Below are 20,537 nucleotides of genomic sequence, written 5' to 3'. Positions count from 1 at the left end.
TAATAAAGAGCTGAAGGATTTTATCTGGGAGGGGAAGATGGCAAGAGTCAAGTGGGATAAGCTAATTCTTCCAGCTGAACAAGGTGGTTTGGGATTACCCAATTTGATGGGGTATTTCAGAGCTACACAGTTAAGGTGCCTATACATAGCACAAGCAGAAACCTTTAATTCAAACTGGAAAGGGATGATGATGAAATGGGAGGGCTCAAGAAACGAGGAGAGACTGGGATTTTGCATACAAATCCATAAGGAAAATAATAACCATGCAGAATATTATATTCATAAGGTAGCGGAAAGTATACTAAGAACTAAGCCAACACAGGAATGGAGAAAGCTGATTCTGACGACTGGGGTGACTCCAATTAGGGATACAGACAGTAGGTAAGAGGGACTAAGTAGGGACAATATAAGTACCAGTCCGACACAGCTGCAGGTAAAATCCAACCGCTATTTAAAGATAGAATCCACTTCTGTTCAGCGGATTCAGTCCAGTTCCTAATGCCCCCCCCCCTAAACTCTCTGAAATGATCTCAAGCACTAAGAATCTAAAATGATGATCCGTCCCATAATTAATGGCGTGCTTAGCCAGAGCATTAGTTTCTTTTCTATTTTTGATGTCTGTCTGATGTTCTAAAATTCTGTCTTTTAGCTATCTATTGCTCATCCCAACATAAAAAAGTATGACATTTAATACAATAACTAAAGTAAACTGTATTAGATATCCCACAATTAGCATAAAAAATTGTCTCCAATTTAAAATTCATATTGGGATGTACATATTTGCAACTCGTATGAATGAACTTACATGCTGTGCAATTTCTACACTGAAAATCTTCTCTTTATTAAATGTTGATAAAGCACCTGGTTTACACGAGGTAGTCTCTCTTACATCTTTTGAAAGCCAGACCCCTGAAACATTAACACTGGTATATAGGTTTGTGTTTTTATGTACTGGCACTTTAACCATTGTATACTTAATTGATGTGCTGATTGTTTTATCGATGTGCTATTTAAATGACTCTGGTGTTCTTTAGTATTCAGTCTGAAGAAGCAGTAGGAATATACTCTGAATGTGCTTACTCTTTTATTTCTAATTTTTATTAAAGTTTTGTGGATTTTACCTGCAGCTGTGTCAGACTGGTACTTGTATTGTCGCTACTTATCTCTTTTGAAAGTACCATTCCTTATTCTCTCTTCGAATGTTGTGTTTTTTAAAATAGTAAGAGGGGTCTGGAATTTATTGGCGAAAACTGTTAAAAGAATCAAAGTATTGGGAACAAATAATTAGAGAGGGGAAAGGTAATAGAATGGGAAGAGGCCAAGAATTTTTGAGACTGCCTTCCCTATCAAGGATCAATATCAGAGTACAGGCAAAGAGAAAGAAATAGGGGGACCTAAGCGAAAGACTAGCAAGGGTAGAGTTTTTAGTAGAATCTAGAGCAGAAACTGCTGGTAAAAAAGAAATAATTAGTAGAGCATACAAAATATTGCATGATTGTAAGAATCAATTAGAGGAGGTTAGAAAGGATTAGGAAGAGAGACTGGATAAGCAATTCATAAAGAAACAATGGGGGATATATGTATGTTTCACAAATATGCAACAAAGCCTTAAAGATTTAGGATCTTTGCTTGGAAGTTTTTACATAGGTATTTTTATACCCCAAGTAGACTCCAAAGAATTTTTCCTTAGGAACACAGCGAATGTTGGAGGTGTGATGGGGAAGAAAGAGGTAATTGAGGACATATTTTTCTGGGAGTGTAATGAGTTGACAGACTTTAAAGATTCCCTGCAGACTGCTCTGTCAGAGATAATGGGTGACAGATTGGTGTAACTAAGGAAATGATTTTTGAGGTATGATTCAGATTTGGAATTACCTAGACACGGTAAGGCCTTGCTGAGTCTAATTATGGTGGCTGCCAAAAATGCAATTAGTAGAAAAAGAAAATCAAAGTCTAAACCAACTTTACTAGAGGTAGTAAATATAGTAACAGAGATACAACTGGAATTGGGATCTTTAGAAAAGGGTAGAAGCAAATTACATAAGAAAAATGGGAAATGCAGAGGAGGAGCAAGGTTTAAAAGAAGGCAGGATTTGAATGAGCTATGTAATGTCTGACTGACAATGACTGGCTAGATTATAAGTGATGTATAATGTTTGCAATTGCAATTATGTCAATATGATTTGTGAAGCATAATATTTGCAACTAAAATTGTCAATATGGTTTGTTTTCATTCATATAAATGTATGATTGCCTATGTCATCCATGATAATTTAATAAAGATGTTTCTTGTTAAAAAAAGTGTTTGTACAATAGAAAATAAGAAACCCCCCCCCCTCGACATGAACTGGTCAAGTGCATTGTACAGCAGAGAACTCGGGCAGCATTACTGCAGATGGAGTTGGTCTGAAGTTGCTACAAGGCCAGGTCTGTCTTACAAACACCAAGTCAGAGGAATGGAGCAAGTGAGATGTAATTGCAGACTTGTTTCTTACCTTTCTGGTGAAAAAGGACATCACCCTTGTGAAAATTGCAGAACCGGTCCCTACCATGTGCTTATCTGAAGGATCCAAGGTCCATAATGCATGACAGAATTAGAGCTATCTTCATGAATTTTTTGCCCCATCGTGCTAAACAAAACACCAGTGTAGTGAGTAGCTCTGGACCCAGATTCTCCTAATGCTAGTGAAATATAAATTTGACTGTTTGTCCTCTTTAGAACATCCAGCATCTGCAGGCATGAGCAGTGTTTAGAGGAAGACAGAGGCAGACAAAAGATAAGAGAGAAGAAAATGTATCCTTTTCTTAAACTGTATTTAAGTCTCAAGGCATGATTACAAAAGTAAAAACAGTGTTATAATTAAAAAAAGTTAAGGAAGAAAAAATGGAGTAAATCAGTCTAATCACTGGATTAAAAATACAAAACTTGCCACAACTATAACAAATAAGGTATAATTAAAAATAAACATAAAGTATTGAATAATACAGCAGTAACTGACGATGTGGGTGTGATATATTAAAGATTTTCCCACAGTTGGTGTGGTTTAATCACGAGGGCAAAGCCCTCGTTATTAAACAAAGACAATCGTGGGTAAATCTTTAATATACCACACAGTCAGCTATTGCTATTATACAATGACATTATTTAAAAAAAAAAATTACTTAATGTCATTGTATGATGGCTTCGGAGTGTTATTCCGCTTTCCTCAGATATCCCGCTGCTTTTTTTTTTTTTTGATGTACTGTGCATGCATATGGGACTTTTGTTCCTACACTTACACAGGACATCAGTGCTGTGTGACAGGTGCTGTATATAGGAAGCAAAGGAGAAAGGAAGATCTTCATTGCTTTTTTTTTGTTTGTTTAATTAAAAAAAGATACCAGGGCACTTTGAAGGTATGGGAGAGACAGGACATAGAAAATAAAAGGATAATCAGGTACGTTTCTGTAGTCTTTCATAACGTACCTGATTATGCTTTTATTTTTGTTTGTCACATCTCTCTCATTGGTCTCAAGTGTCCTGTTTGGCAAGTTTTTTTTTTTTTTTTAAAGTAAAATTTTTATGGCATGTATTAACGGAAAAAAGTCCGGGCGACCGGACATATATGCTCAGATTTACAGTGGCCATGCTGGTTGGGCTGACCAATCAGCGTGCTACGTTTTGAACATTAATGGGCAATCATTGTATAAATTATAATAGATAAGACAGTAAATTCAGTTGCATTGATAAAGGAATGTACACAGCAGCTGACAAATTGTATTCACATTGTTGGTGAACTAAGTTACAGTTTTAGGTACTAAACATAATTTGAGACTGGTAGTTTACTATTGACTGTATTATTTTCACTATATTGCAAATCTTAACAACCAAACCATGGACTTCTCACCTTGTATTACTTGTTAAATAGATACATACCTTAGGTACTTTATTCTGTGCATGGGCGCCGGAACCATAGAGCGAGGGGACCCCCCCCCACTTTTGCAGATCATACCTCCCAACTGTTACTTCCTTATTATTTCATTTTTCGCGCCAATGACGTCAGCTCACAGCTCACATATTTCCGGGCTTTTGCAAGCGGGAATGAACGGTTTTAATTTAATTAGCATAGCTGCTGGCTTATCGGAAGAGAAGAATTATTTTCGGAAGCCGACGCTTAGGATGGAGTCTGTACTGGGAGATGAGTGAGTAAGCTGCACACAGAGTGTGTGTTTGTGTGTCAGAATGGGTGGGGGGGATGGACTGAACACCACTGTGCAACCTGCACTTTGATGTCCTTGATGCATGCAGCTGGATGAGTGACATTAGTGTACTAAAAACCCCTCTAAAGCTGGGAGGTCTCATAGCACGAATAACAACAGTTATATCTAGGGCAGGAATCTGAGCTGATACAAAACCTAAGCATTATTTCATAGAATCAGTGAGTGATGCATAATATCTATATGCCAGCCACTAAATGTACACTATAGTAATGGTCTCTTTGGTCCATATCTAGCATGCATATTAATAGAAACAGTGTCCTGTGAACACATATCAGAAGTATAGAGTATTGCTGTTTGTTTTCTAGATGATATTTCTGTATAGGAAAAATAAATTCTTCCTGTCTCTTTGTGGATGTCAACCATTTGAAAAAATATAAAAAACATCAGCAGGTAGATGAATGCAAACAGCCCAACAGAACCATTTATTTCTTTATTCATTTGCTGAGTCACTCAAATCAGCTAAATAAAAAGCACATTGTATGAGGATTTTCTTACTAAGCAAGTGACACTCAGATCTATTATTTGTCTGGCGCACTCTAACTAGAAAATGAAAAGTATGCAGCCAGGACTGTTTACAATAAATATATATATATATATATATATATATATATATATATATATATATATATATATATATATATATATATATATATTTAAAATTATGCAGATCAGCACAAACTGCTTGGACAGAAAATTACTTTCTTTGGTAAGAAGCCCCACTGCCCACCTTAGTAATGCATTCCAGCCTTAACCCTAACCCTAATGTGCAGCTTACCTTCTCATAACATTATCACTATTCAGAAAAAATATGAGCTGAATGTGTGGTAAGGTTAGATACAGTACATCAGAAAAGGAAAATAGTTTTTTTTTTCAATTAACTGTGTGTCATTCTGGTGTATTGTCTCTATAATTAATGTGATGTGTTTCAGGTGATTTTGTGCCAATTATGAAACAGTTCAATCAGTTATTTTATATATATATATATATATATATATATATATATATATATATATATAGTGTGTGTGTTTGTGTTTTCAGTTGATTTTGGGCCAGTTATGAAACAGTTCGACCAGTTATTAGTGTGTGTGTGTGTGTGTGTAAATGCCCCCAACAGGATACATTTGGTGGCTAGAGGTAATCAGGCTCAAACTATGTACCTTGGGTACAGGTAAAAAGAGCCTAAAACCCCTAGCCACCATCACTTGTGAATTTATGCCTCACATTTTTGTTCTGTTCCTCTGGTTTTCAGGAGTGGTAAAACAAAACATTTTATTCTAGCAATTTTCTAAGGTTATAAAATCAGTATTTAAAATGTGTCCCTATTTTGGGGCTGTATTCCCCCATTATTGGCTTTATTCTGTATTTTTGTGCTAAGAGGTTGAGAGCTATGGTGAGAAGTGAGGACTGAATTCACTAAATGATATGATAGCCATTTAAGTTTGTCTTCCTGCCTTTCAAGAAACTGCTGGTTTAGCTTAGTGGTATGTTGCTCTGACTATAGTGCACAGGGTTCTGGGTTCAAGACTTGGCAGTGAAATACATGGTGGTAACACAATATTTTATGCAAGCAAAGTTTAAAATGTGTCCCTGGTTTTTGGCCTTTTGCTACCCCCCCAATTGAAAATAAGTTCAAGAAGCAACATACCTGTGGCTTACACTACTGTGATTCTGTATTCATATATTGTGTATAGAAGTAGACTTATCATGGAAATGTTCTGAATAGGGCAGTTTTGTCATTATTGGTGCATGCATTTTGCTTCATTGCCTACTGGAAAAATGTTCAAACAATAAATTTAAAATGCAGTTGTGTGTGGAAGTAGACCTTTATTATGGAAATGTTCTGAATAGGGCAGTTTAGCTATAGGCACTGGAACCACAGGGCGAGGGGGAGGAGGACTCATGCGCACATCGCACACTAATTTAAACACAAAGGTTCGTGGAAAGCACTTCTTGCTGTTAAGGCTCCCAAGTGTTAGCTCCGTGGATAACTGCTTACTTCTAAGGCTCCATTTCTGGAGTAAGTCAGTGATATTTCATTCTGTTACGTTTATGCTGTAAGTGATGGCCATTTATTTTATGCAGCAGCTCTGAAGTGATTGTGATGGCCATTTAGTGCTAGTTCCATTTATTTTATGCAGTAGCTCCAAAGCAATATTTCTTGTGTGTAGCTCCAAAGTGATATTTCGTGTGTGTGTAATTGGGCTCAAACCCTGTACTTTAGGTACAGGGTCCTGCATTTTCTACTAGGGTTACCACCTGTACCACTTTGCGAGGGACAGTCCCTCTTTGGGCAGTTGTGTCCTGCAAAAAAAAAATTTAAAAATGGCAAATGTCCTGAGATTTAGGACAAAAATATTTCCTATATTGTATGTAATAGTTGCATAAAACAGTTATTCTGTATGTGAAACACCTAAATGTGATAAGAAACAGAATAAGCAACTAATGCTACAAGAATAAGCTTTTGTTTAGAAAAAATGTGAAATTCTGTCCTTTGTACTGGCCGTGGGTATGTTTTGCCCTGCAAAATCTGACTTTTGTACCAAAAATGTCCCACTTTGAGCATTTGAAAAGGTGGCAACCCTATTTTCTACCCACACCACCACATGTGATTGAGGGAGTTTGGCTCATACTTCTGGTCTTTTTCTCTTACGATTTGTGGCTTTCTAGCAAATCATAATGAAAGCCCTTTAAGTTTCAGTCTTACCATCGTTTTATTTGGAAACACATAGTAACACAAAACACTATTTTAGCAGCTTTCCAAGATTATACAAACAATATTTAAAATGTGTCCCTGGTTTTAGCGCATTGCCCCCCCCCCAATACATTTTGGTTTTTTCCAGATCTCTTCTGCTGTGAAATTGAGAGATTTAGCTGTGTCAAGTGGATGGTGCAGTGATAGTGTTGTTGCCTCACAGCAAGAGGTTATATGGTGTGATTCTTGGCTGGGGTGTCTTCTGTGTGGAGTCTGTATGTCCTCCCTGTATTTGGGTGGGTGTACTCTGGTTTCCTCCCATGTTACAGAGACATGCATCTGGAGCATTTCTCACTGGGCCTCTGTCCTCTGCTGAAAATTGGCTTTCTTCCAAGTATGACTTTCCTGGTAAAAATTGTTAAATAAATAAAAATTTTTACAAGGCGCTGAGAGCTTCAGGGGAAGAGAAGTTTAGCGCTGCATATTCCAAGACCATTTGCATTGTTAGCACAGCAGGTAGTGGCTTACTTTTGATGCAGAAAGCTTTGGGTTCTACTCCCATAGTATGCAGATCGCTGATACTGTACTGTGTTGTATTTTAAAGGGAGTGGATGCTACAGTCTTGTGAATGTCCTCCTTTGGAGGAGTCACCTAGTAACTATGAACCTGTTATCAGTTTGCTATCCATTCCCTGTTGCAATATTATTAGTTTATCATTTTTTAATATAACCTAGGCGATTTATTTTTCAGGGGCAACAGCCAATTTATTTTTAGATGAAACAATGAAATATAGTGTTGTTTCCTAGTAGCAACCTCTTCATTAGTTAGAGATCCCTTAAATGTGGAATTATTTAGATAACTTACTTCTGCAGATATTTTGCATATTTACTGATATTGGTGGATTATGAGAAGTTTGAGTGGCCTTTTATGGTTGACATTTTCTAAAATGGGTAGTTTTGTTTTGTCATTATCGGTTCATACATTTTGTTTCATTGCTTACTGGAAGACTGTTCAAAACTACAGATTTAAAACACATTCTAACAACTGTTGCTGTATTATGCAAGGAATTTATTTATTTATTTTATTTTACATTTGTTGACCGGGCTAGTCTAGCTGGATACATGTCCTTTTTCAGTAGAGGCCCGGGGAGATAAGCTCCAAGACATGGTCTAAATACAATAGTACAAGTTCAAAACAACACAGAAAAAATATCAATATACTAATAAAAATAGCAACTTTCAAAAAGGAAATAAAAATCATCAACAATGGTATTAAGTAATTAACGGTACAGAGTTTGTAGCAGGATATATTATTGAGGACAAAAATCATAAAACAGTGAAATTTCAGGTATGGAGACAATTTATTATAATATAATTTAATACAATAAGAAAGGTGAATCAAGAAATGCATACATGTATGCATGGCCCAAAAAATGTGTTTGAAAACAGCCCAGAGGAAAGTGTGAAAGGCTCAAAATCATGGGCAAATTTTGAGCTTTACTCTTGTTACCAAAGCAATGGATTAAGGTAAAACAGTTCACACCACATTACCTTGGCCTGGCCAAGCCTTTTGACACAATCCCCTACTCAGGTGTAGTACAAAATATGACTAATGTAGGAGCAAACACTTACATCACTAGCTGCATTGCCAACTTGGCTCACAGGATGCAGGAGATCAGAACAGGGGAAGAGACCAGTTACCAATGGAGTCCCCCAGGGTTCGGTGCTGAGACTTTTTCTGTTTGGCATATACATCTCAAAAGTAAAAGGAAATACCAAAGAGCTTTGGCCAGCTAAGTTTGAGATGACTGCAAGATAGAAGTTATTGAATCCCCAAATGACTTAACCATCATGCAGGAAGGTTTGTCCCAAATAATAACTGTTGTCAAAATCATGAGAATGCCCTCTGAGAACTGATCCAATTATTTGGCATTTGGAAACTTGTATGTACAGTGATCTAACTTTTGACCAACATGTGCCCAGAGTCATAGGAAAGCCTTTCTATATTGCACAGCTTATAAACAAATTGATTGTGACTAGATCTAGAGATGTTGTTGTCCCCCTTTACAAAGCTCTCATTATGTCAATCATTTTGTATAATGCCCACTTTGACATGTATCTGTCCAGCCCCATGCAACAATTGGAATACCTTCGGAGATACCTTACTAAAAGGATGTAAGTCCTAAACAATAGGTCTTGCATGGACCACCTCAAAGATTTATTACTATACTCAGTATCCTACAGAGTGCTTAGAGGTGGCATGTCTGGCATACAAAGCATCCTCCGGCATAATACAGATGAATCTACTAAACATCAGCAAGTCAAATGGCATCAGAAATACCCAGTCCAGGTATCTAAACTGAATGTTGTGGAGAGATGGATATATATCACAGAGGCTACCACTGTTCCGGAACAGACTATCTATAAAAATAAAGCAAAGCTCATCCATCCATATTCAGATGCAACTTGGATCTAAGGATGGGTAATAGAAGATGTACTCCAGGATTTCCCCTCATGCCACTAATGGATAGAGGCAGTTCCTAAATGCTGCATCCCTTACATGCCCTCCTCAAATTATCTATGGTATGATCACAGTTGTTCTCACTAGGGCTAATATACAATTATCAGCCATGGGGATAGCTAAGACCAATCAAAAAATGTTAATTCAAGCACCAAAAGGGAATTGGCTAAGCTTAAAATGTCCTCCAAGTGAACCTATGTTGGGTAGCAAATAGTGAACTAAAATGGGTAATTTTTTTATAACTAAGTGCCCCTGTCACCCTCCGCCGACCCCCCAGTCTTTAACAGCTTCCGGTGCCTATGGTTCTGTGTCAGTGTCCTGTTCAAGCTCAGTTTCCATTACAGAATGCCATGTAGACCATTTTTGCTAAGGAGTTGTTTCTGATCTCTAATAGTTCCCAGTTTCATATTTTAATATCTACAATCATCTTTTTTACCTCTCTTATCAATGATTTCTCTCTGGTTTCAATTTTCTAGTTATAGCTTTCTTGGCCCCTATCAATGCTAAAGATAACAATGCTTAACTTCTTTAGTACGTTATTTTATACCACCTCAAAAAAAATCTATACTGAGATTAGATTCTCTTCCACATATAAGCCTTAACATATTTTCGAGTCATTTCTCTACTGAAATAATGCTATGTATTCCCAAAATGTATGCTTTTAAGAACCTTGTTTTGAATCATCATATCTCCAACCAATTCCTCTTGCCTGTGGGAACATATTTTTCAAGTTTTTTAGTGATACAGAAATATTTGTGCAGGTATTTCAATGCAGATTGCATATCTATGGTTAAGACATATTTTCCTCCACTGATGTCTGTAATATCTTTAAACCATTCATTCCATGCTATTTTAATTTTATTCTGTATTGTCTTCTCATATCTTATGTTGCCTTATATGATGTGCTGTACTTATTACTGTTTTCTGTCTGCCATTTCTGTTTTGGCCTCAGTTATAAATTCTACTGTTTTTGGTTGAACAAAATTGCTATCCAACTTCAGCATATTTCTGATGAACTCTAACATTAGACCTGTATATGCAAGTTAATTTGAGTTCAATAACCCAACAATCTGTCTTGCTTTGTTTCATTGTACTATCTCCTCATCCTTTATCATCTACTTCCAAAATCTTGGCTCTTTGTTTTTTGTCTTCCAAATGGTCATTACATTTTTCTGTATCTTTTTATTACTATATATAGTGTAACATATTGGTGGTGTTTTTTTCCAAAGTCTAAGTTCATGTAACTTAAAAACTTCCTTATTACTTTTATGTATTTAAGGCTGTGCATAATGTTCTCAGTATTCTTCTCTTAGATATCTCCAAATGCCCATGTTTGATATTTTCATTACCGCTACAGGAACTTTACCTGTCATGTGCTTTCATTTGGTTATATATTCCATATGCGGAGTGCAATATATTAATATAAGTTGCAAGGCTTTATAGTATGCCTCTAAGTCTGGAAGCCCAAACCACCTTGTTCCTTTGTCAGTGTTTGTTTATTTCCCTTTACACTTTTTCTCCTTTTGTTATACCAGACAGACTCCTTTATTTTCCTTTTCATATTCTTCCATATCTAATCTCGCTGATGATAAATATAAGCCTGACCTACAAAATGAACCACTGAGAACAAAAAAAAAATCTTAATCCTTTGTATTTTATTGTCATTGTCTATAAATAAAAATTTCCAGTCTTACATTACTTATTGTCTTTTGAGTATTCCCTTCATATATTTCTTTAGCTGCTTGCTTAACATCCCATGTCAACCAAAATGTCCAAGTACCTCATCTTATCATGAAGGAAAAAGGCTCTGTACTGAGTCATGTGTTGAGGCATAATTCATTACTATAGCCTCTGTTTTTGCATCATTTACTTTATATCTTGCTGTACTAGTTAAATATGTCAGTTTATCAAATATAAATTTAAATTTTATTTTTTAAAATTAAAACAAATTAAAATACAGAAATTCCTAGAACTAAGCAATAGAGTCAAAAAGCTAATAAAACAGGACAAATTCCAATACTACCAGTCTGACCTAGACTCCTCACAACACAGCCCCAAACAATTCTGGTCCTCCATAAACTCCATCCCCCACCCAGGTAAAGTCAGTACCCCTCCTCCTAACATCCCTCACTCCTCAGAAAATATTGCTACCTCATTCAACACGCACTTCACCCAAACCATACTATCACTAGCTAAACAACACAACCCCCCTTCAACCCACACCTTCAACTAGTAATCTCCCCACTGCCTTCTCTTTTTCTCCTGTACCTACCTCCAACATAAAAAAACTCTTAACTAAACTTAAACCCACCAAATTAGCAGCAGACAACCTCCCAAGTGAATACCTACAAATCGCAGCTGATGCTCTGGCCTACCCAGTATCCATCTTGATTAACCGATCTCTGTCAGAAAGTTACGTTCCCACACTGTGGAAAGTATCACATATAATTCCCCTCCACAAAGGCGGACCCTCCGCAGAACTAACCAATTACCGCCCCATAGCTATTCTCTCTCCACTTTCCAAAATACTAGGGAGATGCATACACTCTCAGGTCACAGACTACCTCCTTACTAAAAACCTCCTTTCCAGTACTCAGCATGGTTTCCGACCAAACCATAGCACCACCACTGCCTTACTCTCCTTTACTAGCACTATACTTCAGCATAAAAACAATGGCTATCTCTCCTCTGCTACTTTCGTAGATCTGTCTAAAGCATTTGACATGGTCCCACACAAACAACTTATCTCTGTCCTCAATAACCTATCTTTCTCACAATCAGTCACCAACTGGTTTCAGAGTTACCTGTCTGATCGCCAACAATCCATTGTATGGCAGAATGACATATCTCCCCAACTACCTGTCTCCATAGGGGTTCCCCAAGGATCCATCCTTGGACCCCTACTCTTCTCTGTTTACACCAATAATCTAGCCTCTGCCACCAAACATGGCACACTCACAATACGCAGATGACTCGACCATTATCTGCTCAGCCCAGTCCCTACCAAAACTGCAAAAAGTCACACAGGAAGCCTTTTCCTCTGTTGAAACATGGTTATCCGATGCCCAATTAATACTCAACCCAAACAAAACTAAACTACTCATCTTCCAACCCAGCAAACATACCCAAAACAACTCTCACTTTAACATCACAGCAAAAGACAACACCACTATATACCCAACTGAACACACCAAATTGCTAGGAGTGGAAATAGACAATAAACTAAAATTTGACATTCACATATCAATGACCATAAAAAGTCCACAAAAACTAGGAGCGTTATACAGAAATAAGCAATTTCTCACCAAAGCAGCAAAGATTTCAATAGCAAATTCCCACCTTATCTCCACCCTACTTTATGCCTCTCCAATATATACCAACCTAAGGCAATGTGATCTAAACAAACTAGAGACCTGCTACAACAAAATCGCCACATTCGCCACAGGGGCATCCTACCATAGTCACCACTGTCTCTCACTTGCTGAACTGGGCTGGCTTGAACTCCCTCACCTCCTTCAGTGGTATCAACTCTCACTCGCCCACAAACTAGTAAACCATCCACTAAATGTCCCATCCCTCCAGAATCTACTCCAACCCTATCGCACCACCAGACCACTAAGATCCAGCAACAAAAATAACTTGCAGATCACTAAAGCCAATAACTCTGCTGGTGAAGCACTATTCTCTTGCACCATAGCCAAATTATGGAACTCACTCCCACCCACAATTACCTCCGTACCATCATGCACCCTCTTCAAAACTTTACTAAAAGCGCACCTAAAAACATGCTGGCTATGCCCTTGCAATTCCCACTATAATATCATCCACCCCATCCAACCACTACCTTTCTTTCCACTCCACTAACTACCTTGATTATAGCAAGCTCAGATGCTCATAAGCCTAGTACTTATTATACAGCATGAACTTCTCATTGTAACATTTGTTAATGTCTGTTATGTACTTCACAGATAAAGATTCTAGTTGTCTACTGATGTACTATGTTCTTCATCTGTAAATATGTTGCAAGTAATTGCTATGTTAAATTGTTAATCGCTATGTAATCCAATGTAACTACTGTCTGTTTATTTTACTGTGGAGCTTTTCTCCCTGGGCCTCCACTGAAAATGGACCTACGTCCAGTGGACACTCCCGGTCAACAAATTTAAATAAATACATAAATTTCATATCATGTTTGGGATTGGTAACATAATATTGTGCTGTCTGCAAAAAGGGTCATTTTCTCATTAGTATTTTTCCATTTATATCCAATTATGTGCAGCTGGCTTATGCCCCTTCCTAATGGCTCTAAATATAAAGCAAGGAGTAATGGTGAAAGTAGACATACCTGCATAACTCCTTTTGTAAGGCTAAATGATTTAGACATCTCACTACCACATTTCACTCTAGCTTTACTATCTGCCTGAGTGATACTGTAAAATCATGAGTAATGCATTCTGAAGTTCTAATGTGGTGTTAAAATTAAACAGAGAAGCATGTCTGATGTTTTATCTGCCAACAGATTTAGTGTGTCTTTTTTGGTGTTTGCCAGTTCTCACTTCCAACACATCAGAGACATCAGTATGACATGAGTAATGTGAAAACTTGCAGGTAGTAGACTATAATACCCTGTAATAAACACCTTTAATACTAAGTTATACTTGTATTAAAATTTCCTTTATATTATTTTTTCACAGGAGAACTACACAGGCTATGACTTTGAGAACAGATTGCATGTCCGAATCCATGCAGCACTAGCCTCTTTAAAAGAAGTGGTTCCACAATGACAGAACTGGTATTCTGCTTCAACTCGCACAGCTACTGCACTTTTAAGTTGTTCTGTAGAGAGTGGAGAAGATAGAACAACTAATTTTCCTTCTGGATGCCATTAGATGTCAGCCTTTTCTTGACTTGAAGTTAAGATGTGAAGTAATGCTGTACAGTTGGAACAAATTATTCATTTGACTTGTTGCAGTTGTATTTAATCAGGGTTATGAACTAGGTCATGTTGAATTTGATTGGTCAGTATCAGTGCAGATATTTATGTGGGTAATTATTCAAGAAAGAGAACTTGTTTAATGTGATATGTTAAATCGTCTTATGTGGTCAATGGGGAATGGTATGATGCTTTACTTTGGTGGATTACATTTTGTTGTAGGGTGGAAGACCATAGAAATAAAGCCCCTTCTCCCTCACATTTTAACACATAATCTTGCATTAGTAATAATATAGAATAATATAGCTATGGAAATGGTCTATACAGTCCACAGCTGCTAGCAGATCCTTTGCTTCTCTGCCCACAGGGTGAAGGAGGGAGTCAGTCACTGTCCTTTATTTTATTTAAGAAAGCAATATCAAACTAGAAGGACAGGTAATCAGGCTTGTTCTAGTATAAAGCTAGCACAGTACGGAATACTAAAGGCCAGATTAAACGGATGGTGTCTGTGGGTTTAAGTAAATTATTGGCAACATCCGTATTTCAGGGAGCTCAGGGAGGCATTCAGGAGGATGAAACATTTATTAGTTAAAACTAAATAGAAAGATGTTCCTTTCTAGTCAGGAAGGTTGGGAATCCCAACCATTTTAATGTTTTACATGTGTTACAGCCAAATTGTTGTTTAGTTGCACTAATTCTAAATATTCCTTAGTGAGATGTTGTTGACAATGTTGTTTGAATTGTTACTGTTCAAATGAATGGCCTCACAGGACTTGTAAAAACAGTTTGTTCCCCTGAGGTTTTATTTTGTCAAAGTCATAGCCAAGATGTTCATTTGAAGAAAAAACATCACTTTTTATCACAAGGTTAATTTTTATCAAGAACATAGTGACCTTCGTATTTTAGCTCAGAGTATTTTGCCCAATTTGCAGTGTTGATGTGATGTTCGAGTACCTCACTCTATGTGAAAAAGCTATTGAGATTGCCTGAAGGACTCCTGTACACTTTAAAGGGGGGTCACTTTGCCCCAGTGTATTAGGCTGCATAGCAGCACTAAAATGTTGAATTTATTTATTTTTATGTATTCACAGTTTCCTACATTTGGAATGTCTTCTTTAAATGAAGTTTAAGTCACATGAACTTAAATAGCCAAGAATATGCTGTGAGTTTTATTTACATGCATTTAATCTCTCCTTCTAAAGACTTGAAAACTGGTTTAATATTACTATAATATAATAATTTATAGCACGTTCCCTAAATATTGCAGCAATATTGAACATATTCACTAGTGGCAGACTAGAAGAACCAGATCTATGATGTAACCTAGAATGCATATAAATGATGGAATCTGGAAGTGATGTTTCATACTGTTTTTCTTTTATTAACTTGTGTTTTTGTTGCTTCCCCGTATTATCCACCACACCATTTGCCCCATGTTCCAATGTCTGCACACGAGACAGAGAAGAGATAGTGATGGTCATCTCAGCATGATGCTATCCTGATAGTCTGGGGGGGGGGTCCCCAAAGTATGCACAAACAGTGCAGATGGTGTGCTCATGCCACTATAGATGTTGTCTTTAGGTACTCCATTCCATCTCTGTGTCAGATTGCAGTTCTCCAGTCAGGCAAGAACGCATTCAATGCATCTCATGGAAATCGTGCTGAAAATTTGCTTATAGCATATGCTGTGTTTCAGGTTAATTGATTGTAATTCTAACTTTACTGCTTTGTTTTGTTTTAATATATAGTTGCATTGTTTGGATACATATGTGGAGGATTGTCTCATTTCTCAGAAACCTTTTTTCTTAGCCTTTTAATTTATGAGGAGTACAATTCAATATCGTTTACTTTCATTTCCAGTTATGCTACATCTTATTTCAATGAGGAATATTACATCAGTCATTAGCAAAGTGGATATGGCTCATTTTTCTCATATTTAGTGTTGGTGTAGAATTTTACAGCAGTACCACAGTTCGGCTGTGAGCCTTTTTCAGTCTTGTGCACTCCACTACTGATGTCCATCATGTGCTCATATTTTAAAGCAATGGAAGTATGTTTTCTTCAGGTCTTCTTACTACTTTATATTCAGCTACCTTGAGTTTAATGTTACCCCCCCCCCCCATGAACAGTAAACTCAAGATAGCTGAATATAAATGGATTGTGATTTTTAAATGCGGACAAATTTCCTGGTCTTAATGCTGCTGTGAGTATTAAACCCGTTTTGAAGTGTTGGGTTTGATTTAAATATGTTTTAAATACATCTTTTTAAAATAATTTTTTGTAGAATTTCTGATAAATCGTATGTTTTATATATCTGCTTAGCTATAAGAGCTTAATTATTTAAGTTTGAATGTTTCTTGGTATTTGAATATAATTGGCTGTGTCATCTATCGTAAATATATAAAATGGATTGAATTGATTTTTGCTGTAGAGTTTATGACCCGAAAGCTTTGTGGATTTTGTGAGTTTATACATTTATATATGTTGTTAAATGTTTTATCTATTCCTCTGACACCGTTAGTCCGGCTTTGTCACTAATTTATTACTACTTTTGCTGCTAACTACTTTTGCATGGTCTCCAATCCATTTTTACAGTGACTCTTCAGTTTAACCATTTCTGGTGAAAAACAGGGATTTTTCATTTTCTAAAGAGATTCAAGTTTTTGAACCTCAAAACGATTGCTAAGGGATTTGTCTCCTCATGTCACTAACTCAGATTCTGAGGAGAGGGTGGCCTCTGCCAGTCTCTTTAAAGGGTTATCTTTCTCTGAAACCATTTCCAGATTGATATTCTACTGTCCCTGAAAAAGTGTTATGATTTATTACAACTGGATTTTCCATTACCTACTACAGTTCCTCCTGTTCTTTCATCATTGGATAATGTTTTTATTGCAGCCTTTAACCTGCCTGACAGCCAGCCTGCTGCCCCCAAGGAAGAAGATATCCTTCCGTATCACTGTTACAGTATTCTTTACAATAGGGATCCCCTGACAAGGGTAGCCAACATCCTGTCAGTATACCAAAGCCTTTGGGTTGTAATGGGTATGCTGTACATCACACATATGCTCCCTGGTACGGCGTAGGACATAAAGGTGATGTCCTGATGTACCATCTTCAAAACGTCTTTGCCGCTAGTGCAAACTCCATCTTCAGGTATCAGTCTGAATGCACATTCGTCTGCTGGTTACCAAGTCACTTTCAGATTAGTACCCTATTTGGGTTTTTGTTATTCTTATCACATTTTTGATTTGATTTGGTTGTTGGCTCATGTCATCCAGAAAGGGGAAATGCCAGTATGGGAGACAGATTCCCCATAAAGATCTATAAGAGCAGTGTTTATTTTGCCTAGGTGCTTCCCATGACTATATACGTCTTGTGCTGTATACCAAGCTTTTGTTCCTAAGACAAGATGTAGTTGCCTCTTTTCCTAACTATTTATTTAGAAAACCAACATCTTAAGCTGTTGGCTAAAGACACTACGGAAGGATCTTCTTGGCCTGAGGGTCAGCTGTCTACAAAGAAGACCAAGAAAGCTCAGTCGGATTCTTCGGCTGTGCCACCTCTGCTGGACGTCTTTCTTGTTTCTCAGCTGGATTCCTGTGCTGCGACTGTTTTGAAGGCTGGCATAGATCCAGTTTCACGCATGTCCATGGAGGCCTTGCAGATGTCTGCTTCAGATATTCAGGGGAACAGTGGCTGATAATTACCAAAGAGCCTAGGTGTTCCTCAGATTTTGGTAAGGGAAGAGATACCTACTACACTAATTGAATGCCATCAAAAGTCATATCCTCCTGAGATCTTTAAGGCTGACATTCCCGTAAAAAAGCAAAAAAAAAAAAAAAAAAAAGGCATGTTTCTCCTGCTCCTAAGGATCCTTAGAATGAATAGCAAAATTTCACTCAATTTCTCTTTAATACCCTTATGGCTCTGAAGCCTTCTCAAGGGGTTTCTGTTCCTGCTCCTCCTTGGTCTTCTTCCCCTCTTAAGAGGCCTAGGAAGCGAGATTCCACTGATGAATATTCTGATATAGAATCCCTGAGTTATAAGTCTCAGATTCCTTCACCCTTAGATCATGGTTCTGAAGACGAGGAGTGTATTAGCCCTGAATCTCCTTTTGAGGAGATTTCTTTTGGCAACACAATTTCCCAAATGATGGAGTTTGTTATATGTGATTGTGCTTAGGTGTTTGATGTTTAAAGGAGGTACTGTGAGCTTCAGCAAATGGCATCTCCTAGGCCCTCTGCTGCCCCTCCTGTACTTGCTGCCTTGCCAAATACCTTTTCCGCTGTTTCTTAGGTTCCAGATTCCCAGCCCTCTGGTCCCAGAAATACTGATAGGTTTTATAAAGTGCGTGATGATTGCAAGTTTCTTTATATGTGCCCCTCTTCTGACCCTTCTGTGGTATCGGTTTCCTCTGACAAGCCTTCTAAACTGTTGCCTTCTGTGAGATTGCTTCGCTCTGATAAAGACAGCAGAACTATGGAGCAGTTGAGTAAAAAACTGTATACTTCTGCTACCCTAAACTTTAGAGCTGTGAACTATCAGGCCCATATGACCAAATATATTTTGGCTGTTCTCTCTCAGGCCTGTCAGGTAATTTCATATCTTCCTGACTGAGGAGAAGATGTCAGCTCTTTCTTTGTTAGGGACATCTTCTCAGGTTGCTTGCCATTCTGTTAAATGTTGATGCCTCGTCTAGGGCTGCTGCCTTTCGGTCTGTATTGAGGTATTCCTGGCTTTGGCTTCAACCCTTGCCTAATGATATCAAGGCTAAGTTGATGGGTGCTCCTCTAGATAATAAACATCTGTTTGGTGCTGCTGTTTAGTTGTTTAAGCCCCTTCAGTAGAAGGGTAAAGCTTTACAGGACTTGATACATATGTTTGTTTCACCTGTTCCCAAATTTCAAAGGTATTAATCCCTCCAGCTCAGAAACCTGCTTTTCCAGACAAACCAGGTGCTGTCTCACTATCCTTGCCCTCCTTTTCTCAGTCACATTCCTCTCTCTCTATCTCTCTCTCTTTTTGTCTTCACCTTTCCCTGTTCCTTCCTATTTTGTTAAAGATCACCCAAGGTCCCTGGAAGCTTTCCATAATTCGCCAGGGGTATTACATGGTTTTGAAATCTGCCCCCCCCCCTTTTTAGGTATTCCTCAGCCTCCTCAGGAACAACTGCTCTTTTTCCAGGGGTACTTCAGCATCTTGTGGCTCAGAAAACTATTCAAGAAGTTCCAACTCCTCAGAGGGGGAAGGGGTTTTACTCCCGAATGTTCCCAGTCCCCAGGAAAGAAGGCACCTGTTGACCCATTCTGGATCTCTCAGCTAAATGCCTTTTTGAAGGTTCCTTCCTTTCGGATGCTACCCTTCAAACCTTGTTTCCTCTTCTACCTCCTCAGACTTTTGTAGTTTCCCTGGATCGCAAGGAATCCTTATCTACATATCTCTATCCATCCGCTTTTCAGGAAGTTTTTACATTTCTCTGTTGCTTCCTAGCATTTTCAGTTCTGTGCTTTGCCTTTTGGCCTATCTACTGCCCCAAGGGTCTTCACCAAATGCCTCACTCTTGTGATTGCTGTATGCAGATTGAGAGGAATACAGTTCTTTCCTTATCTGGAGGACATGCTCATTCAGGCCTCTTCTCCAGAGATTTTACTTCAGCATCTTCACTTTGCTATTTGTGTCTTGCAAAGCATGGGGTTTATAAATTTCCAAAAATCATTCCTGACTCCTTCTCAGTATCATGTTTTTCTAGGGTGCAGGCTCCATACTATTCCAATGCTGGCATTTGATTGCTTTTTTCAACCCCTTCTTCCCATGGCTTCAGTTACAACCAGGGAGTTTCTCAGGGCTCTGGGTTACATGGTTTCCACCATTCCTATGCTTCTTCTGGCCAAGCTTCATATAAAAAAAGCTTCAGTGGCTTCTAAAGTCAGTCTGGCTTCAACATCCTCATCCTTTAGATTTCCTAGTCCCTCTTCTTCTACGTCTTAAGCTGGAACTTTAGTGGTGGATTAAACAGTTGTCCCTCAACCCAGGACTTCCTTTTCAACCTCCAGTCTCCTCTCAGGAACCTTTCACAGATGCCTTGGCCATGGGATGGGGGGGGGGCTCCTTTGGTCCTCTGAAAGTGCAGGA

General features: G+C 38.0%; 1 protein-coding gene across 1 annotated transcript in view; it reads left to right on the top strand.

Moving 5' to 3' along the window:
* The window catches only part of TTC39C (tetratricopeptide repeat domain 39C), a 1,361,526-nt gene extending 1,345,359 nt beyond the window's left edge, over window positions 1-16,167 (top strand). The window contains exon 14 of the mRNA XM_044065353.1: window positions 14,167-16,167. Within this exon, the coding sequence (XP_043921288.1) occupies window positions 14,167-14,256 (90 nt within the window). The 3' untranslated portion in view covers window positions 14,257-16,167. The remainder of the gene's footprint in view (window positions 1-14,166) is intronic.
* Window positions 16,168-20,537: the final 4,370 nt, after the last annotated feature.

Source organism: Protopterus annectens, chromosome 3.part0 (assembly GCF_019279795.1).
Source record: "Protopterus annectens isolate FY-2018-M chromosome 3.part0, PAN1.0, whole genome shotgun sequence".
Taxonomy (NCBI): Eukaryota; Metazoa; Chordata; order Ceratodontiformes; family Protopteridae; genus Protopterus; species Protopterus annectens.
Note: the sequence above shows the minus strand (reverse complement) of the source record. Positions and strands in the feature narration are given on the sequence as shown.